This window comes from Lethenteron reissneri, chromosome 45, assembly GCF_015708825.2.
Source record: "Lethenteron reissneri isolate LAM-NWPU_2019-01 chromosome 45, ASM1570882v1, whole genome shotgun sequence".
NCBI classification, from domain to species: domain Eukaryota; kingdom Metazoa; phylum Chordata; class Hyperoartia; order Petromyzontiformes; family Petromyzontidae; genus Lethenteron; species Lethenteron reissneri.
Window position 1 is genome coordinate 3,391,843 of NC_083823.1, and position 19,018 is coordinate 3,410,860.

General features: G+C 46.9%; 1 protein-coding gene across 5 annotated transcripts in view; it reads right to left on the reverse strand.

Moving 5' to 3' along the window:
- LOC133353936 (serine/threonine-protein phosphatase 2A regulatory subunit B'' subunit beta-like) overlaps window positions 1-19,018 on the reverse strand; it is a 90,545-nt gene that overhangs the window by 55,467 nt on the left and 16,060 nt on the right. The window contains exons 1-2 of one of the 5 annotated variants that reach the window (XM_061570452.1): window positions 14,006-14,219; window positions 10,382-12,667 (exon numbers count right to left, since the gene is read on the reverse strand). The exons of 2 other annotated variants lie outside the window; for them this stretch is intronic. In XM_061570452.1, the coding sequence (XP_061426436.1) occupies window positions 10,382-12,487 (2,106 nt within the window). In that variant the 5' untranslated portion in view covers window positions 12,488-12,667; window positions 14,006-14,219. Of the gene's footprint in view, window positions 1-10,381; window positions 12,668-13,047; window positions 13,162-14,005; window positions 14,220-19,018 lie in introns of those variants that run through there. 2 more of the 5 variants (XM_061570453.1, XM_061570451.1) reach the window with 2 other exon arrangements.

Here is a 19,018-nt window from a genome sequence, read left to right on the forward strand (position 1 = left end):
TGCAGTCACGAAAGCTTTAAATCAAAATTTACTTTGAATACTTAATACATGTGTAAGGATTTAAATTGTTTTGGTAAATTATTTTTTATTGATCCAACCACAGGGCATGGGGGGGGTGTGTACAGCTTCCGCGACAGGTGAGTGATGCATAGCGGGATAGGCGGCTTGGACAGACAGCCAAAGCGGACGTGTAGGGCCGAAGAGTGAATGTGGTACGTGAGTCAGATGCCATTTCATTTGGGGAATGAAGGGGGAAAGAGGGGGGAGGGGAGTCAGTCACATTTCAAGTTCAATCATGTAAGGATGTATTTAAATCCCTTTTGTCACTCCACTGCTGGATGAGAGCCTCCCCTCAAACTGAACTTCCCCAAACCTGGTCAGTGTGGGCTGGTGAAGGCGGGGAGCATAGATGTGGGAGCATAATACAGTACAACAATGGATTTTGTTGTGTTGCCCTCTCTGTTTCTTGTTCATGTTTTTGTTTGTTGCAGTTGCACCCGATTCAAGAGCCGAATGGCTCACAGGGCTATACCTAATACATGAAACTGAAAAACTGAAAACTGAAACTGCCTACTAAGTAGCCCAGCAGCTGCCTCGAACTTGTATTCAATGCTTGGTGGTCACCCATCCAAGCACCACACTTGAGAATAAAAACAGCTCTTTGCGGCGAGGGCCGTGTCCACACTGCAGGGTATGTTAACAAGGCACTTTATTTGTGCAGAATCATGTAGCCTTGAACGACTCCCCTTCTAATAACCAGGCTCAAAACCTGCTTAGCTCGCGAGCTCTGATGAGACCGAGCAAATTCCGGGTGACTTGGGTCAAATGCGCCACGTCCTAATATGGAGGGGATTGTTCCACGGGGGACGGCACAAAAACCGTGATGCAGAGGAGATGCTTCAATAAAAGTAACAATAAGAATAACACTACAACCAGGAAACTAAAATAGTCCTTGGGCGACACCAGAATGTGCTGCAAAAACACATACCGAGCAATCCAAACAAACTTACTCGCGGGCCAGAAAAAGGGAGAGAGAGACAGCTGTGGGGGGGGGGGGGGGGGGGCTCTGTGGGCCGTGCTGAGCGACAGCAGGGCCTAAGCAGCGAGGGAGGGCAGCTGTTCGGTCAGGCAGGGCCCTTCGGAGTTGCCGACCACTCACGGCTGCTATCGGGGGCACGAGGTGGAGAAACGCGGGCAGCCAACGGGCACGCTGGAGCGCGCGCGCGCAACTCTGCGAGCAAAGGGGGTCGCGTCGATCGGGGCGGATTTATTTTTTGAACTCGCGAGTGCCCGCTGTGCTACGAAGTGGCCAGGCGGTGGCAGTACAGCAAGCGGGTTCGTGAACCCGTGCGCGCGGTTCCAATCGAGCGTTTATATTGTCGTGTAAGTGGTGGGTTTTTTATATCTACTTCGGTTTTCTCGCTTACGTCATTTAAAAAAGAGAATCTAGATTGAAAACTCATTTCTTTAGAACTGAGTTTTGTGTTTAGTTTGTTGTCCTTCCTCTGCACCTCCGATTAGCGCGGTTGACTACGTAGAGTGCAAAAGAAGTTCATACGTAGATGAACGTGAAATTTGCCAAATATCCCTATTCAAGACCCTGCTGAAAATGATCTTAGGACTTGGTGATCCTCTCCTGGATCATCATCATTATAATCATCAGCCATGATCGACCCACTGTTGGATGAAGGCCTCCTCAAGTTGTCTTTGTCGTTCAAGGTTGTTTGACCATACTTCATTTGATGCATTAGATGCCCAGAACCGTTTCAGATATCACTCGCTCTGGATTTCAGCCATGGCCCGTAAATGAACTCAGGTGAACGGGTTCATTTCTGATAATTGGTTTTTTACCCTTTATCTGGCAACAAAACTGACACCTTTTTTACGAGAAGTCATGTTTGCATAGACCACAATACCTGCAGTCATAATGCAAACAAAAAACATAACTCTGATAATGAATGCAATGTCCTTGAAGTTGATTGGTCCACACCCGAGACAGCTTTCCTTAGAGCCTTTTGGCGTCATCTGGTCCAACCCATGTGAGACTAGGCTCTAAGGAAAGCTGTCTCGGGTGTGGACCAATCAACTTCAGAGTTATGTTTTTTGTTTGCATTATGACTGCAGGTATTGTGGTCAATGCAAACATGACTCCTCGTAAAAAAGGTATCAGTTTTGTTGCCAGATAAAAGGGTAAAAAACCAATTATCTTTTTTTTTTACTGGCAAATGAGGTACCAATGGGGTTCATTTCTATCGTGCGCTAACCACTGCAGCAACACCGCCCTCCCCTGTAGAATGTACAGTGGTATGAATGTGCAGAATCTATAAGAGACTCAATCATTCCAAGATTTGTAACGCGCGGCTACGTTCAGCAAGAGGGCGAGACGGGAGCGCGGATGGCGCTGAGGAAAAGTAACGTAAATTAAACTCAACAGAAGAGAAAATTAGATGTTCTTAAGCCGGTCTTAAAAAGCACCGATAGCCACGGCTGAGCGGGCTTCAGTCGGCAGAGACAGCCGCTCCAGGTCATGGGGGCTTCAGATGAAGGGCTCCGTTCTGCCGGCCGAATCCGAATGGATCTCGCACACAGCAACCGGTCCACACCGGCTGAGCGTAGGTTCCGTACACATGAGGCGGAAGGCATCGCTCTGCTAGGCTGGTCCACCACCGTTTGTCTTTACAGATTGTATCGTGGTATGAATGTACAGAATTTATGGTGGTACGATTCTACAGATTGTAGAGTGGTATGAATGTAGAATCTGCAGTGGGATGCAAAGAAAATGGACATAAATTGATGCTTATAAATATCGTCTGATAAAATGTTATTAGATTGTTGTCTTTTCCACAATTTTTATGGCGATTGTATTCTAATTTCCATGTCACGAGATAAAACATCCATTCGGAACTCCCGCAAAGTGTGCAACCCCCATGTTAGAGAATGCTCCGCAGAAGTGGAGATCACACAACTACTTCTGACATCCCGTTTGGTGACCTTTGAACCACACCAGGAGGGGGGGGGGCAGCACTTTCACACCCCACCCTGTTACAAAAAAGTAATGTTTGTTGCACGGCAGTAAAAAATCGATATTTAATAACGAAGCACGGAAGAAAATATTACGTTGGCATTTTTAGCGCCGCCTTTGTTGATGGAGCTGAGACATCAATTCACTGCGCTCGAGAATCCAGTTTTATATTTTTATTATTTTATTATTTCCCTTCTACGTGACTTTACCGAAAGAACCAAGAATATGAATCCCTGCAGTCACGAAAGCTTTAAATCAAAATCCAGTTTCAATCACGGCTGGCTTCCCCCGATTCAAACACAAGTTTTGAACGATGCCAGTTCGATGCTGAGCTCTGCACCCCACCACCTGGCCATCTCTGTAAAAAAAAAAATCTATTTTAACAAACGATAAAACTAACACTTGGACCCTAAGTATTGAGTGGAATTGCCAAAAGCCTGCGGTAAAACCTCTTGTAGGAACTTGCAGGAATGCAAGGTACATTTTCACAACCCACAAACAATATCGCCAAAGTTATAGAATCTCTCATGAAGCAAAGCAGGGCACGTTCACGTGGTGAATGAACCTAGTTAATTGCTTGCGAAGGGCATTCACAGAAATTGCACTAAATTCTTATTTATTGCCGAACAGCTGCTGTGGAAAGCAATCGTGGAATTCAGCAAAGACACCGGCTGAGCAGGGTATTACACTCGCCTTTACAGCAGGTGTCTAAGCCCATTACATTTCTTCGGGCTAAAAATAGTTCTAAACATGTCGAAAATGCCACAAGATGAGCAGTTACGTATGGAACGTATATAAAGCACTGTAATAGAATCTGAAAAATGTGTCAGCGTCCGCGTGCGTGCGTGCATATGAATTATCGTGCATGGATTCATAGTGCCTTAGTCAAAGTCGCTTTACAATAATTATAAAGTTGTACATTAGATGGTAGTTGTTAAGATAAAAGAGTGGGGTTAGTGTAGCTATGGTGAGAGTTAGGATGACTGGAGGGAGTGGTTAAGGAGGGGTTGGGGTAGGGTTAGTGGTAGGGTTAGTGATGGGGTTAGTGATGGGGTTAGCGATGGGGTTAGTGATGGGGGTAGTGACAGGGGTTGGGGTAGATCTGGCCGTAGCTGAGAGGCCGGGGCAGAAAGTAGCAGTAGGGTAGGCAAGGGAAGAGAAATGGATAGTTTTAAAGGAGGAACGGAAGCAGGTTAGTGAAGATGAAATTTAGTGTGCGTGTGCGTACACGCGTGCGTGTGTGCATACGTGTGAGAGGCACCTTGTTCTTATCCCGTGACCTCCTGCTAGCGGGCATTCGACACTTCACGTGGCATTAACGTGCACATAACCTCGCCACTGAGTGGCGAATCGCGGTTGTTGTGTGTAGTTATGGGAGAACGTGGGAGCTGCGATTTACGCACAGGAGCAACGATCCCAGCGATTCAGATTTGATTTATGTCTACGATGCAAAACATCTACGGCGCTTGGTGCCTGAACCTGTCCTGTGTGCTGGGCCTCCGCTAAATCAACTCGGCCTCCTGAAGAGTGAAAGCTGCTGGATATGAACGGTGCTCACCACAATACCCCGTGTGCGCCCTGCTGGCTTTAAAAGGTGCTCGCTATCAGCCCTACAACAGCCCCGTTAGGTTGCATAGCCTCTGTCTTTCAAGTGTATAATCAGGGCGGCACATTGCATGTTTAAGCCACAGTGTGGCAGCACAGCATGAGAGATGAAAAGAGGTAGGAAATGAGGCAAGTGAGATCCGACAATTCGTTGCAGATAGTTATACAGTTTTATGAAAGTTTATGGGTTGGGACACAGGGAATATCAAATTGCACGAATGTTACTAAGTAAGCTATAAAGGATTATTCCATCACCAAACTAAAGTAGGACTTAAGCCTCCTATTGTGCACTGATTATCTACAATCTTGCAAGAAAGGGTATGAATGATTTAGTATGCTGCTGTGCTGCACTGAACTGAATCTCTAATAGCGGCCCTTCATTGGCCACACGGGATGACCATCGCAGCCCTCTCGTTGCGAGACATATGTACGTACGTATGTAGAACTTGGTTCGCACCGTACCTAGCCAACCGTGCGAATCGAAGGTGCGATATTACAAAAATAAAAACGTTCATCACCCAATGGTTCAGGCAACTGATTAATGTCTTGGTTGAACAAAGGATGCCGACTGACCGACCCCGTTGACTTGCAGGTTCATGGAAAGGCAATCTGAAGTGGGAATTGCAGCACCGCTCCTAAGAATGAGGCGCTCGAGCAAAACGAACCGAAAAGAAACGCTCTTTGCTGGAGGAGGAGGAGGAGAGGTGTAGGAAGGAAGACGATGAGGAGGAGAGAAGGAGGAGGAGGAACCATGTGGTTGGTCAGCATCTTGTTGTATCTCCTGGTGACACTACGAGGCCATGGGGCCACGTTTAGGCCCCGAGAAGACAGCTTCGTGACTGTGCCTAAACTGGACTCCTCCGGCTGCCTGATTGTAAATTGATGATGATGATGTATGTACGTACGTATACTGAACTTCTTTTGCACCGTACATAACCAACCGCGCTAATTAATCAGAGACGAGTACTCTTGCCGTCACGCTTTACCAGGCCACGGCCTGTTGTGGACAATCAAAGAAGTTGAAACTGGGTAATTCTAGATTTGAAGCTTTCGTGACTGCAAGGATTCATATTCTTAGGTTTTTTCGGTAAAGTCACGTAGGTAAAAAATTAAAATTTATAAAAGTAAAAAAAGTATATATATAATATATAATATAATATATTTTATTTTTATTTTACTTTTATTAATTTAATTTTTTTACCTACGTGACTTTACCGAAAAAACCTAAGATTTTGAAACTGGGTACCTTGCTCACGTAGGCCCACCGGTTGATGGGACTTAAGCGTTATTTTATTTTGGAAGTAAAAAAGGATTTTTCCTATTTATAGCTTCGAGTTATTTTATTCACCATTATACCCAGCACGTAATTGGGTATCTTCTGCTGATGATCCCTTGTGAAGGCGAACCTCGTTGGTATTTATCAATGGCCTATCCACTGCTGCATGCAGGCCTCACCGAGCTGCCACCGTCTCCGATGACCTTGAAATGCAACAAATCATCAAGCACCTGCACACTTGCTTTTGTGGCTTTATTTTGGTGATTTTCGATACGTTTTTTGGTTTGGCCATGTTTGTTTGTTGTAAGTACAGAGTTAGACTGATGGCCTTAATCTAAGTTGTCTTGTAGTTGTTGTTGTTTGACTTGCATCCCACTGGGATTTTTGCACATTTTTGTGTGTACGGTGATTTATCTGCAATGTTTTACTGTCTTTTCTTGGATTTTCTGTTTGCACTCAGTCACATATTCACTTTAAGATGTTTTTTGTTCATGTTTTAGTTTTTTGTTTGTTGCAGGTTGCACCCGATTCAACAGCCGAATGGCTCACAGGGCTATACCTAATAAATGAACTTAAACTTGAACTTGAAGATATAAAAACGAATTTCATTAAAAATGTTTCGTGTTTAGTTTGTTGTCCTTCCCCCGCACCTCCGATTAGCACGGTTGGCTACATACGGTGAAAAATAACTTTAACAAACATACATACTCCAACTCCACGGTGGACGTGTTCTTAGACACGCTCCTCTCTTTGGCAGCCACTCCATCGCTTGTCCCTTCTAGCGGCGTGTCCTGCCCAATCCCACTTAATTTTCTACACAATCAATGTGATGACTAACTTGTGTTTGCCCTCTGAGCCATGGTGTTCCTCTCTTCCTGTTTCTTTGTGCAATTCGAAGCATGCACCATGCAAATTCTGTTCCGTTACCTTGTTGCTCATACTACGCACGACAGCAATTTTTCTTCTGACCAATTCACCTCGAATGCACCCGATCTCAATCGGATCTCGGAATCCGAGCAGGATTTTAACCTGGTTAATAGATGGATGGTTAACCACCAGAGCGTGCCAGGCGGTAGAGGCAATATGGCTGTGGGAAGGCCAGCAGATGGTAGTGTTGAGCGTCACCCCATCATATGTATAAAACAAATTATTGGGCGACGCTGCGTTCGTTGGCAGCGGAGCACAAGCACCAGTCCACTCCGCTGGCCCTCTCTCTGTGCTGTGAAGAAGGGCCATTGCTCGAAACGTCGCCTATTCTGACATAATTTTTCTTTTTTCTAATTGCCACGTGTTATTAGTGACGAACGTGTCGAGCCTCTTTGCTATTCCATTAATGAGAAATAGACTTTCAAGTTTTGACACGGCTGCATTGACACCGAATCTAAACGTTAGAGAGCAGCGATGTCACAGTGATGTCACGAGCGGACCATGACGCCACACTGAAGCGTAGCTTATAATCTTAACACAAAAAACACGAGGAATGTTGTCTTTAACCGGCCACCGGTCCCATAGATACGGAATAATAATACGTTAGAGCCCTTTGTCAAACCACCGCTGGAAGAAGACCTCTTCATACCATGTCAGTCACGGAGGTTGTTTGACCATATTTCACTGCGCTGGTTGAGTGCGAGTTGATGTCGTGGAGGGCTCAGAACTGATTTTAGCCATGGCCAGGAATCAAACTCCAGTACCCGGGTTCACAGGGCATCGTGCTAACCACTGTGTCACAGTCTAAGTGTACGGCACTAATATAACAACCCCAAAGTGTGTATATTAATGGTCATTGGACTGCGATCTTAAATAAATCACAACAAGCACATGCAGATTAGCAGACACTCTGGATTAGTGGCAAAAGCAATTAGATTACAGAGCACCAAGCAAGAGTGATAATAACAACTTAGCACACATACGGCAGGCTTTGTCAGAATGTATGCGTTCCAGCCTGCCATTACATAACAGTAGAGAAATTATTACTGGGAAAAATACCACACGGCTAGATCACCGTCATTTATAACCAGGCAAGAGAAGGCCCATGTTGAATCATGAAGGAAAACTGGGTGTGAGGACAGCAAAACAAACTCATATAAAGAACCACGGACTTACTTATCTTTAAACAGACTAATTAGGCATCTTTCCCCGTAAAGTTGGATACAGATGGAGATTAGTCCACTTGCTGTACCGCCTCCTCCTGGCGAGCGACGGTATGGCACCTCTTTTTTCGATTTATAGCTTTCGTGACTGCAGGGATTCATTTTCTTGGTTCTTTCGGTAAAGTCACGTAGAAGGGAAGTAATAAAATAATAAAAATAAAACATAATAAAACAATTCTCACGACGTTTCGGCCACAACGGCTGCTTGCGTTGTGGCCGAAACGTCGTGAGAATTGTTTTATTATGTTATATTTGTATTATTTTATTATTTCCATTCTACGTGACTTTACCGAAAGAACCAAGAAGAGGTATGGCACCTCCTCAACACCCACGGGAAGGGAGTTTCACAACATTCGTGCGGTGATCCGCCGACCCTCGATTTCAGTGCTGGATTACAGGCCACATGCATAGCCACCAGCACCGCCCAGCCATCAGCCTACGATGTTAGAAAACATCGGTCCACAAGATCCATAGTTGTGATGGATCGAAGTGGGGGGTTTATTCAAGCGGAAAAAATATCCATCATTGCATAATGCAATTTATGTTTAAGTATTACGAGAACATTTAAAAATGGAACAATGCAAATGAAAACAATGCATTGTGTTAATTCTACTCGGCATTGTGAGACCGCGCGATCTGTGCTGGCACCCTGGGTCCACGACCCGAAGCGACGAGACCTACTCCAAAGCTGGTACGGATTCTAACACTTACGAGAATAGGCAATCATAATCATGATGTTTCTCAAAAAGCGCCCTTTAAGCCGGGGCGATCTCGGTCTCCGGAGTGAGCCACACCAGAGGAAAACCACTGATGTCTTCCCACAGGTGAGAACTCGTTTTACGGAGCGAGAGTTGAATTCGCGACCTGCCGAATGTGTGTGGCATGCTCTGATAATGGATTCACAGGGCTTGCATTTTTCATTTTATCATTCCGTTCATTTTCACTTCCGTATTTATAAAAGCCGAACAACCGCAAAAAGACTCCCTGGTATTGTGATTTTGTTGCAAAGATTTAGGAGTGCCTGTTTGGTCACCGTGTACATGACCATAAAGACGAGATAACGCTTACATTAAAATATCAATGTTTTTTTTACTCAGTAGCAACTAAACACCACAAAATACATATTTTAGAATTATAGACCACCAGAAAAACATATCCAATAAATCCGTCAGTCACTCTATGCCCACAAAGAAGAGGTTACGTCTTAAAGAGAAGTCCTAATTCCACTGGACTAAATTGTGAATACCACACCTCCCTCTACAAGAACATAGTTTTATTACTCTAGCCCGTGGAAAACACAAGATGCCTCGGTTAGTTACTCATTCATAAAGTACTGCATGCATACCAGATCAAGTCAAATGTAAGGAATTGCACTGGCATTGGTGTGCAAGTGCAAACCGAAAACACGATCCATAAGACAAGTTTTTTGGGTTAGATCGCGTAAATATATAAATGTGTCGTTAAACCTGGCCACCACCCGACACAGCCAATTAGTAAGGTTTGTCACGTAAACAGAACGTGGCCAACTCGTTACTAGTACAGCACACCGGTGTGTTGGAGAGCAAAGCCACAACGTTTCTAATTTGAGTACGACGTTTCACCAGTAATTACAACTAGCTTCATGAGGCGACAGACAGATTTGTAAATGTTAATCAAACACACTGCTTTCGAAGAGACATGCATTGAGCAGGCTCAGGGTTCGAGCGAGGGAGGAAGAAGTGCAGTTGATATATTCTTGTAGCTGTAGAATGCCACTTAAAAGGGTGGCGATTTAAAAACGTTTAAATTAATGGGGGAAAGAAAGCACCAATACATTTTTGATCATAGACTGCATTTTTAAACGTTAAGCTTCAGCTCGCTCAAGCGAGCGTGGGGTAGTACTCGGCTACTGTTTATATCCCTGACTCAGTGGTGTAAATTCCACATTCCTATGATGGGGGCTGAGTCACTCCATAGGAAACAACTGTTGACTTCCCTCCGAGCGATATTAAATTCGTGAACCCTGGAGGAATGATGGGCTACTTTGGTCACTGAATGGGATTTAAAACAGACGCTTTTTACGACTTGCAGTTGTGAGCTTGCGAACACTGCGCCACCCAACCGGGTGAGGAAATAGATACAATTTACAATGAGAAATTATAAATACATCTCACGTTCAGTGGAGCCTGTTGAGGCCAATTTGTATACACACGTTAAGTTTTATTTACAACCGGGCTTGAGAGCTCACTTGAACAACTGCCTCTTGCAATGAAGGCCGAGGACAAGGCAAATTAAGATGTGTCGGAGTGTTTCGCGGACCACTTAACGCACGGCACGCGATTGAAATACCTTCAGCACCCTCGGCGACTGACTGAGCACCACCTGATCAGCTCCATGTCTCCCGGCGCCCCATCTGTTGGCGAGCGATTCGATCCGATACGACTGCTTGACGCCGTCAACGAGCGGAGGATCTGGTGCTGGAGAACGAGCCGGTCCAATAACCCGATGTTGAACCCGATTCTCTCGATTTACAGCCTCCTTGTCGGAGCGGAGTCCACTTGTCGAGATCGCCGTCCCGGTTGAGGCGCTTGGTGCCATTGCCGAATGTTGCCGCGTCGCCGTGTCCTCGCTGCCGCCGTTATCTGCGCAACCCGCGCTGCGAGAGAATTCCTCCAACTCATTGATTAACCTTTCGAGATCCATCATCTCCTCCTCGTGGCTTGGGGATGTCTCCACATGCCGCTCTCCCGGACGGTTTCCTCGGTGGCTGACGATCACTGAAGGACGCTGCACGCCCGTACGATGCGCCACTACCGCACCTGACTCCGGAAGGGTCACCCCACTCACGCCATCACGGGCGAATTGCCCGGCTCTAGAAAAATCCTGTACTAGGCCCTGCTTACCGATGACCTGCGAAGGAGACCCCACTGCTTCCAAGTTCCATTGTCTAGAAACCCAAGGTGCATACACATATCGTGGCCTTTGCAACTGTTTGTCTGATGAGAGAAAGAGACCTTGGCCCTGAGCGGCAGTTGGAAGAGAGGACTTGGGGCTCACGCCAACATCTTCTCGTTCTTCCACGATGTGCAAGGCCTCCGTACATCCGACCCCCTCTTCTGGTAAGACCCGCCGAACTTGCACGGGCACCGAACCCGAGAGGACGTCACTAACCGGCAATCTGGCAGCGGCGACACGCTCATCATCCAACAGCCCTTCGAGGTGGCCAGCAGCTTTAGCGCCGCCAACAGTGTCCGGGATCACAGGCCCGACGACATCCTCGTATCGGGGCGGCCGCTCGCCCCCATGCTCTGCCACCCCCTGCAGCTCACAGAGGCTCTGCAGGAAGTCGGCGAGCGCCTCTTGCCGAGGTCCATCCAAGCCCTCCTGCGGGGTCGGCAGCTTTCTCAAGTGCATCGACAGCTGCGACACGAGCTGCCGGTACTGGTTCTCGGCGTCTTCGTCAGTGCCGCCGCCGCCGCCGTTGGGCGAACTCTTCCGCTGCCGGATGCTCCTGCGGATAATCTCGGTGCACTGCTTTAGGTCCTCAGAGCAGCGCAACAGGATGTGGAGGCACGACTCAATGCCCTCCCGTCCGTACGCCCGCTTCAGAAGGCCCTCCACATCAGCCGGCGTCAGGAGACCGCCCAGCGGGAGGCCGGGGAGGCCGAGATCGCGCGTCTCCGAGTTTGCCGTGGCGCTGGACATAAGCTCTGCGAGTTCCATTGCGAACAGCTGACTCTCACGCTGGCTGCCCGTTTCCGCCTTCACCTTGCGGCCACCTGCCCTGCGCATCACTACAGCCGGCGGATTTGTGGCCGATGCTGGCTGGTGGCCACCACCACCACCACCACCACCACCACCACCACCACCACCACCACCGCTGCCACCACCTCCACTGCTGGGTCCACCGCCAAAACCGCTACCAGTGGACGGAGACAACGCGGCCACCTTGGACCAATCCCCAGAAACCTCCTTGGCCTTTCCACTTGCCAAATTAATGACGGTGTTTTTCTGTGGCGCTGCATGGGGACCAACGTGTTGATGGTGATGATTATTATTATGATGGAGACCGTGATGGTCATGGTGATGCTGAGAGAGCTGCAGTTGTTGATGATGCTGCTGATCAAGATTCTGCTGCGGCTGCTGCTGACACTGTTGTTGGGTTCCTGTGTGATGATCGCCGTCTGCAGAGGCCCAGGAGCGATGGTGCGGTAATCCATTCCTCCTCCCCACCGTTTCGCCATAGCGAGGCAAGCTGTGCAACGGGGCAGCTGTGGGCTCAGTGCTTGAACGACGGTGGCCGGCGGCGGGCGGTTGCACGTCCTGTAGGCCAGCAGGGCTGTAGTGCACGGGGCCCATGGGGCTTCTCTCCACGAGGACATTTCCGAAACGCTGCACGGACGACATCTTGAGGGTGTAGGGCACGGCTTGTTGGTCCAGCCACCGCGACTCCATCTGTCGTCACCCCCGCTTATTGACGGACGACAGGCGAGTCCGTGTCTTCATCGGTGCGGTCGTACACCATTGAGTTGTCGAAATAAAATGAAATGACTTTCAGAAAAACGTTTTGTTCTTTGGCAAGCTATTAATTTATGTCCTTCATGAATTACAGCGTAAACAAGTCAACTGCTGTGCCTGGTTGAAAACAAAAAAGGAATGTTAAAAAAAGACAGGGTTTGACAAACATTAATAGGAATTTAAAAAAACACGACTGACAAGCCTCGACTATTGTGGGTAAATTATTTGGTTACTGTTCTACTGCCCGAGCTTATCGATTCTCGGTCAACATAATCTCTCCAGCCAACTTTCCTGCCCTTGACAATGAGCACTTGTTCAATCGCGCGCCACTACACCCGCTCGTAGCTTTCCTGCAATGAGCTGCCACCATCTCTCTCGCTCTCCAGGCTCCCCCTCATCCCCACCCCCCCCTCAGGGAGCTGTTTAAACATCCCACGTGGGCAAATCTGCCCGTAAAATTGCTCCCGACTATTAATGCACATTGGACGCGTACTCACCGCCAGCCATGACATCAACAAGAGGACCGAGCGGGCCGAGAATTTCCTGCGCGTGACGGCGGGGCGCCCTACGTTGCACGACTACAAGTGCACTTTTGTTGGCCTTCGTACGCCTTTATTGGCCATCCCTTTGAAAACAGGGTGTTCCTTCCAAGCGGGCATCTTTATTTATTTATTTTCTGTGTGGTGGGAAGCCAAGGGGGGGGCGGGGGGCGCAGAAAAAAAGGTATGTCTGCAATGCTTGAATAACCACTTTATTTTGGATTTTTTTTTCCCCCACCGTCTCTTGTTTTCTTGTTTTCCTTCTACGCGACTACGAATGATCTATCCCTCAGCGCTTGGCCGTTAACCGCACGCCGGCGCGAGACCTCTTGCGTGGCGTCAATGGGATTTTTTCTGTAATGTGCTCTCGGCATCCGGCCGTTAGCGGAGCAACGTTACGTGCGGTCTGCCATTTAACGAGGATGATTCAATCTGCGTGTCCTTCATGGTTTCCAGATGACTCGATCGCAGCCGAGGTCACACTTTCAAATGTGCGAATGCGTACACATACGCACTTTTGTTTTCCAAATAAGCGCGGATTAGCAAAATGTTGAGACCTTTTTTTCCTCTTGGGCTCGAGAAAAACAACCTCGTATTATTTATAATTAACCTGCTAACTAGTGTATATGTGCACTATAATTAACCTGCTAAGGTAACTCTGTGCCTTGTACGCAGCGTGCATATACAATTCTGTTCATACGTATATTAAGTTACATTTCTGTTGTTTCATTGATCATGCTCGGATATACTAACTAATAAGTGCATCTCACTCGCACGAAAGATATTCACTTCAACGAAGCAGCATAAACACACAAGTATTACCACATTCCACCTGATAGAACACACGGCAGCTAATGCACACCACACAAACATCGCACAATGAACATTAAAGCGCGGCATTATAAATACAACTTACGTTGCACTCCTGAAGGAAGGACTGCTATGCGAGTAGACTGCAACAGCAGTGAGCATGTGCGACCTCTCTCCCTCTCTCTCTCTTTCAAATACACACGCGCACACACACACGCACGCACACAGAGACTCTGGAATGAATGCTACGCCACTACCGCCAACGCCGCCTGCCACAACCACCACGACCACCGGCGGCACAGAAACTCAAGAGTGAGGAGCGTTCCGTACTTTGGCGGGAGCAGGTGGGCAAGCAAGCACTCGCCGTGCTGGCACTGAAGCCCAGTGTTTTTCATGGGAGGAGTGTGGGGGGGCCTAGCAAGCAGGTACAACACGCCCCAACGCGGCCGTGCGTACAGATCATTACGTGACACACGAACGCAGCGCATGTGTGCGGGTGTGTGCAGGTATCTCTACAGATATGCGGCGGCGGTGGCACAGTAATTAGCGCGCTGCGCTACAAACCCGACGAGAATTCGATTCTCGCTCACGGCCAACACCGGTGACGATTATCTGAACTGGTCTAGGGCCTCCCCTAGGTCGACTCGGCCTCAAATGAGCACCTGGTGAAATGTGTAAACATTGCCACTGGGGAGACAAAGGCGATCGGGCGTGGGGTTGGCCACCCACCCCCTTGTGTACTGTGCCAGCCTTCATAAGTGTTCGCTAACAATACTTGCCCTAAGTCTGTCAAGGCTACACGGGGGATCTTTGTCTTTTTGTACCGATATGTGGGGAGCGGTAGTGCAGCAGTTAGCATGCTGCGCTACAATCCCAGTAACCCGAGTTCGATGCCCGCACAGGGGCAACACCGGTGACGATTATCTGAACTGGTCTAGGGCCTCCCCTAGGTCGACTCAGCCTCAAACGAGCACCTGGTGTAATGTGTAAACATCACCACTGGAGAGACAAACGTGGCCGGGCAAGGTGCTAGCCATCCCCTCGTGTGCAATGCCGGCCTTAATAGGTGCTCGCTAACAGCAATTGTGTCAACAGTCTGTTTGACCTATACTTTACTGATATGTACAGCCCTTCGATCACTTGAGATACAAATCCAGCAATTGTTGTCAATACACTGCTGGATAATTGCCTCGCCGCTACGTGCGGATTGTGGGTGTCGTCTGACAATTCACACTAACCAGCCTCGCCACGCTGGTTCGTGTGAATTGGCGAAGGCAGAGAGTAGAAGTGTTAGTGCTGGATATAACTGATGTTGGCCTTCGCCTGTCGTCGATCAGGCTTTGTGTCACGGACTTAAAGCACAAGCAAAATAAATATTAAGTTGTCGGAACAAATCGAGAGCTACCTTTGAAGTCAGGACGCTTAAAAACCTCCAGATACCAACTTCCATAGACTGAAAGTTCAAACACCTAAAAGTTTACTCTCGTTTCATAAGATTTTGCAGACAACAAAACAAGGATGTACGTTCAATTTTTTCCAAGTTATAGGCATCAACTCGACAATATTTATTCCAATGTTTTGCTCTCTAGGCCTTCGAGAACATCATTAGAATGTACAAGTCACCCAGTCACTCAAAAGGCCTAAAGCCAGATGGTGGGACAATTAAAGAGTGAGCCTTAGAGGTCTGGGTATTGACAACAACAGCTGCAAGATCTGGCAGAAGGAAGGGAGTGATCGCGAGGTGCAGTGGCACCAACAATCTTGATTGTGATGACCTGTTGACCTTTGCTTTTAAGTAGTATAATAATCAGCTGTAGTCAGGGTGATGGATTCAAATCCTGACAGCGGGTCAAATTCAGCCCATCATCCTTCCAATGTCAATAAAATGGGGACTACTTTTTTCTGGTTGTCCTATAGATACTGAGCCGTGTCACAGAAGGTGGAATTTCCTCCACTAGCTCAGAGTGGCCAATGAAGGTGGACGCCACCTCTATGCTTGTTAGTCGGTGCTCAAGATGCCCGTTGACCCAATGTCCCTAGAATTCATCTTCTTGGTTCTTTCGGTAAAGTCACGTAGAATGGAAATAATAAAATAATAAAAATAAAACATAATAAAATAATTACATTTCTATTTAAAGCTTTCGTGACTGCAGGGATTCATCTTCTTGGTTCTTTCGGTAAAGTCACGTAGAATGGAAATAATAAAATAATAAAAATAAAGCATAATAAAATAATTCTCACGACGTTTCGGCCACAACGCAAGCAGCCGTCCTCAGGTGAAGAACAGGTCTGTCAGAAAGACAGCGTCTGAAATTGTATTGAAGCGTTTGTGATATTCCCCTATCTTACAGTGAGACTCAGTATGGTTTAAATGAACTGTGATATTACGTGACTGGTGCACAGAGTTGGTTTAATCATTGGCACTTCATGAACGGTTACTCGAACTATTACGTTGAGCAATACACAAAATTACAAACACACAAGGCATAGATGCAGTACATATGCTGCCAACAAACACTGCACACCCACCATAAAATTATAATACAGAAACCCTTCGCCAACCGCAGACTTTCCAACCATGTGTACAAGGTTTATTATTTGCATACCAATTTACCAATTGCCGCCTGGAAATCTGAGCATCCATGCGTCAGCACTGGGTCCGCAACACGCGGTTACAAATTCTTATTGGGCATCATTCCTCGTCCAATTGCAAACAGATGGAGATTATCCCACTTGCTGTACCGTCTTCTCCTGGCGAGCCAGGGTATGGCACTTCCTTGACAGGCACGGGAAGGGAGTTTCACAAACTGTCTGCGATTCTCCACTAAATGGGACGGCACACGAGGGGGTGGGTGGCCAGAACCACGCACCAGCCACCTTTGTCTCCCCAGTGGTGATATTTACACATCGCACCAGGTACTCATTTAAGGCTCAGTCTACCTACGGGAGACCAGTTCAGATATTCTTCACTGGTGTTGATCATCAGCCGGAATGGAACTCTGCTTGCCGGGTTTGTAGCAAAGTGCATTAACAATATACCAATGCTCCCCTACCGCTCAGCACACGCACACACGGTACATACATACCTCAAACCCCACTGTAAAAACAACTCTGAAATACTAAACAGTTCAGGTGAATGTGACCTTGGGTGAGCGTGGCTTTGGGGAACTGTATCATTCGCTACCCTACATTTAATTAAATACAGCAATACCGGTGCCGCAAAGTCCCATTCACTCACACCATCACCTACCTACGCATTTCCACTGCTCTATTCGTATTTAATAATTACAGTGCTGTGCAAGATTTAGTCATTTTTTTCTGGAATAAAAACAATTCAAACACGAGATGTAAAACAAATAATGAGCGGGTCAGTGTGTCCCGAAATTGGCAACAATTCAGAATCGTTGTGACGCAGGGTCACGCTTTGCATTCGATAAACAATTGCTATTTTTTTACACGGCAGTCAGTGGTCGTGCTCCTAGAGGCTGCTGAGGTGGTACGACTCATTTAAATGCATTCACGAATTCTAAAAAATAAACTTAATTTCTTACACACACACACACGAGATTAGATGCATGTGCTGTGAGCTTCAGAATCGATGTCTAATCAACAAATTGATGCATTGTTCCACACCTATTACATGCCTCATGCACCGCGCTATAATCAATTCACAACTACAGCTGACATCAGTAGCGAGTGATAATTACCAACCCAGTGATAACCAAGCCGATCCTAAGTGCCCCCCATTCACCGCCCCCCTTCACTAACCCAGTGAACAGCGTCGTGAAGTATGGTGTAAAAAACCCTTACAACTGACACGGTCGGTGGGGGCTTTCATTCAGCAAAGTGACTGCCAATTGGATGTTCGGTTAATTTCCACGTGAAAATCACACGCAAAGCACGGGTCTCCTTCCACGTATCCTTCACGGTACAGTGTTCACACAGGGCCCCCCACCCCCCCCGGCAATGGCGAAAATAGATGGTGAAAAATGTTTACCACAACTTTGTTCAGAAATCGGATGAGCTGCTGCCTATCCACACTGCAAGTAAACTTCACAACGCCATGCAAACGCTAGACGGCTACGTGGGTCACCAGAGCCAAGAGCAATCACAAATACTATACTAGACGATAATATTTTTAATTTTTTTTGTTTTTTTATTTCGGGCAGCGCTTAATGTAGGGTCGGCGTTCCCCGTAGACTCCCTAAACTAGAACTCCCTAAACAGGTCAGGGGACACGCTGTACAGTATACCATTATGTAACACGACAGCTCCTTACCGGCCTCACTGAGGGGTATAGGGCTTGCAGAGTTTCCCTTTAAGGGGAGATGCAAAATAAAAAGAATACAACAGCTTAATAAACCTTGTCGATTCGTAATTTGGCCGAGTGTACCGTATTTCCCGGGCTGACCAACGTAGTTTAAAAAAGTTTTGTTCATGACGACGATTAAATAAAAGAAATAAAAAAATACTTTTAATTTAATCTACAACTCTGCAACTCAAAATTTCGATTTAAAGCTTTCGTGACTGCAGGGATTCATCTTCTTGGTTCTTTCGGGAAAAGTCACGTAGAAGGGAAATAATAAAATAATAAAAATAAAACATAATAAAATCATTCTCACGACGTTTCGGCCACAACGCAAGCAGCCGTCCTCGGGTGAAGAACAGGTCTGTCGGGAAGACAGCGTCTGACCTGTTCTTCACCCGAGGACGGCTGCTTGCATTGTGGCCGAAACGTCGTGAGAATTATTTTATTATGTTTTATTTTTATTATTTTATTATTTCCCTTCTACGTGACTTTACCGAAAGAACCAAGAAGATCTGCAACTCTGGTTATGTCACGCAAGAGAATACGAAGGAGGCATAACAGCGTTAAAGCCACTCCACTTCCCCTGACGTAATTAACTGGCTCAAGCAGCTCAACGTACGAACAAGAGACTTTACTGAAGTTACAACTGCGATTATGTCACGGGAATGCACGTACCACAAATGAAATGAAAATGTGTGACAAAGTTGCAGTGCCATGCATATATCACCCAAGCATGTCAGCGGCATTCCTAAAAGGTGACTCTTAAAACTTTTTTTATTCTCATGGCAGATCTTCAACCTCGTTCTAGAT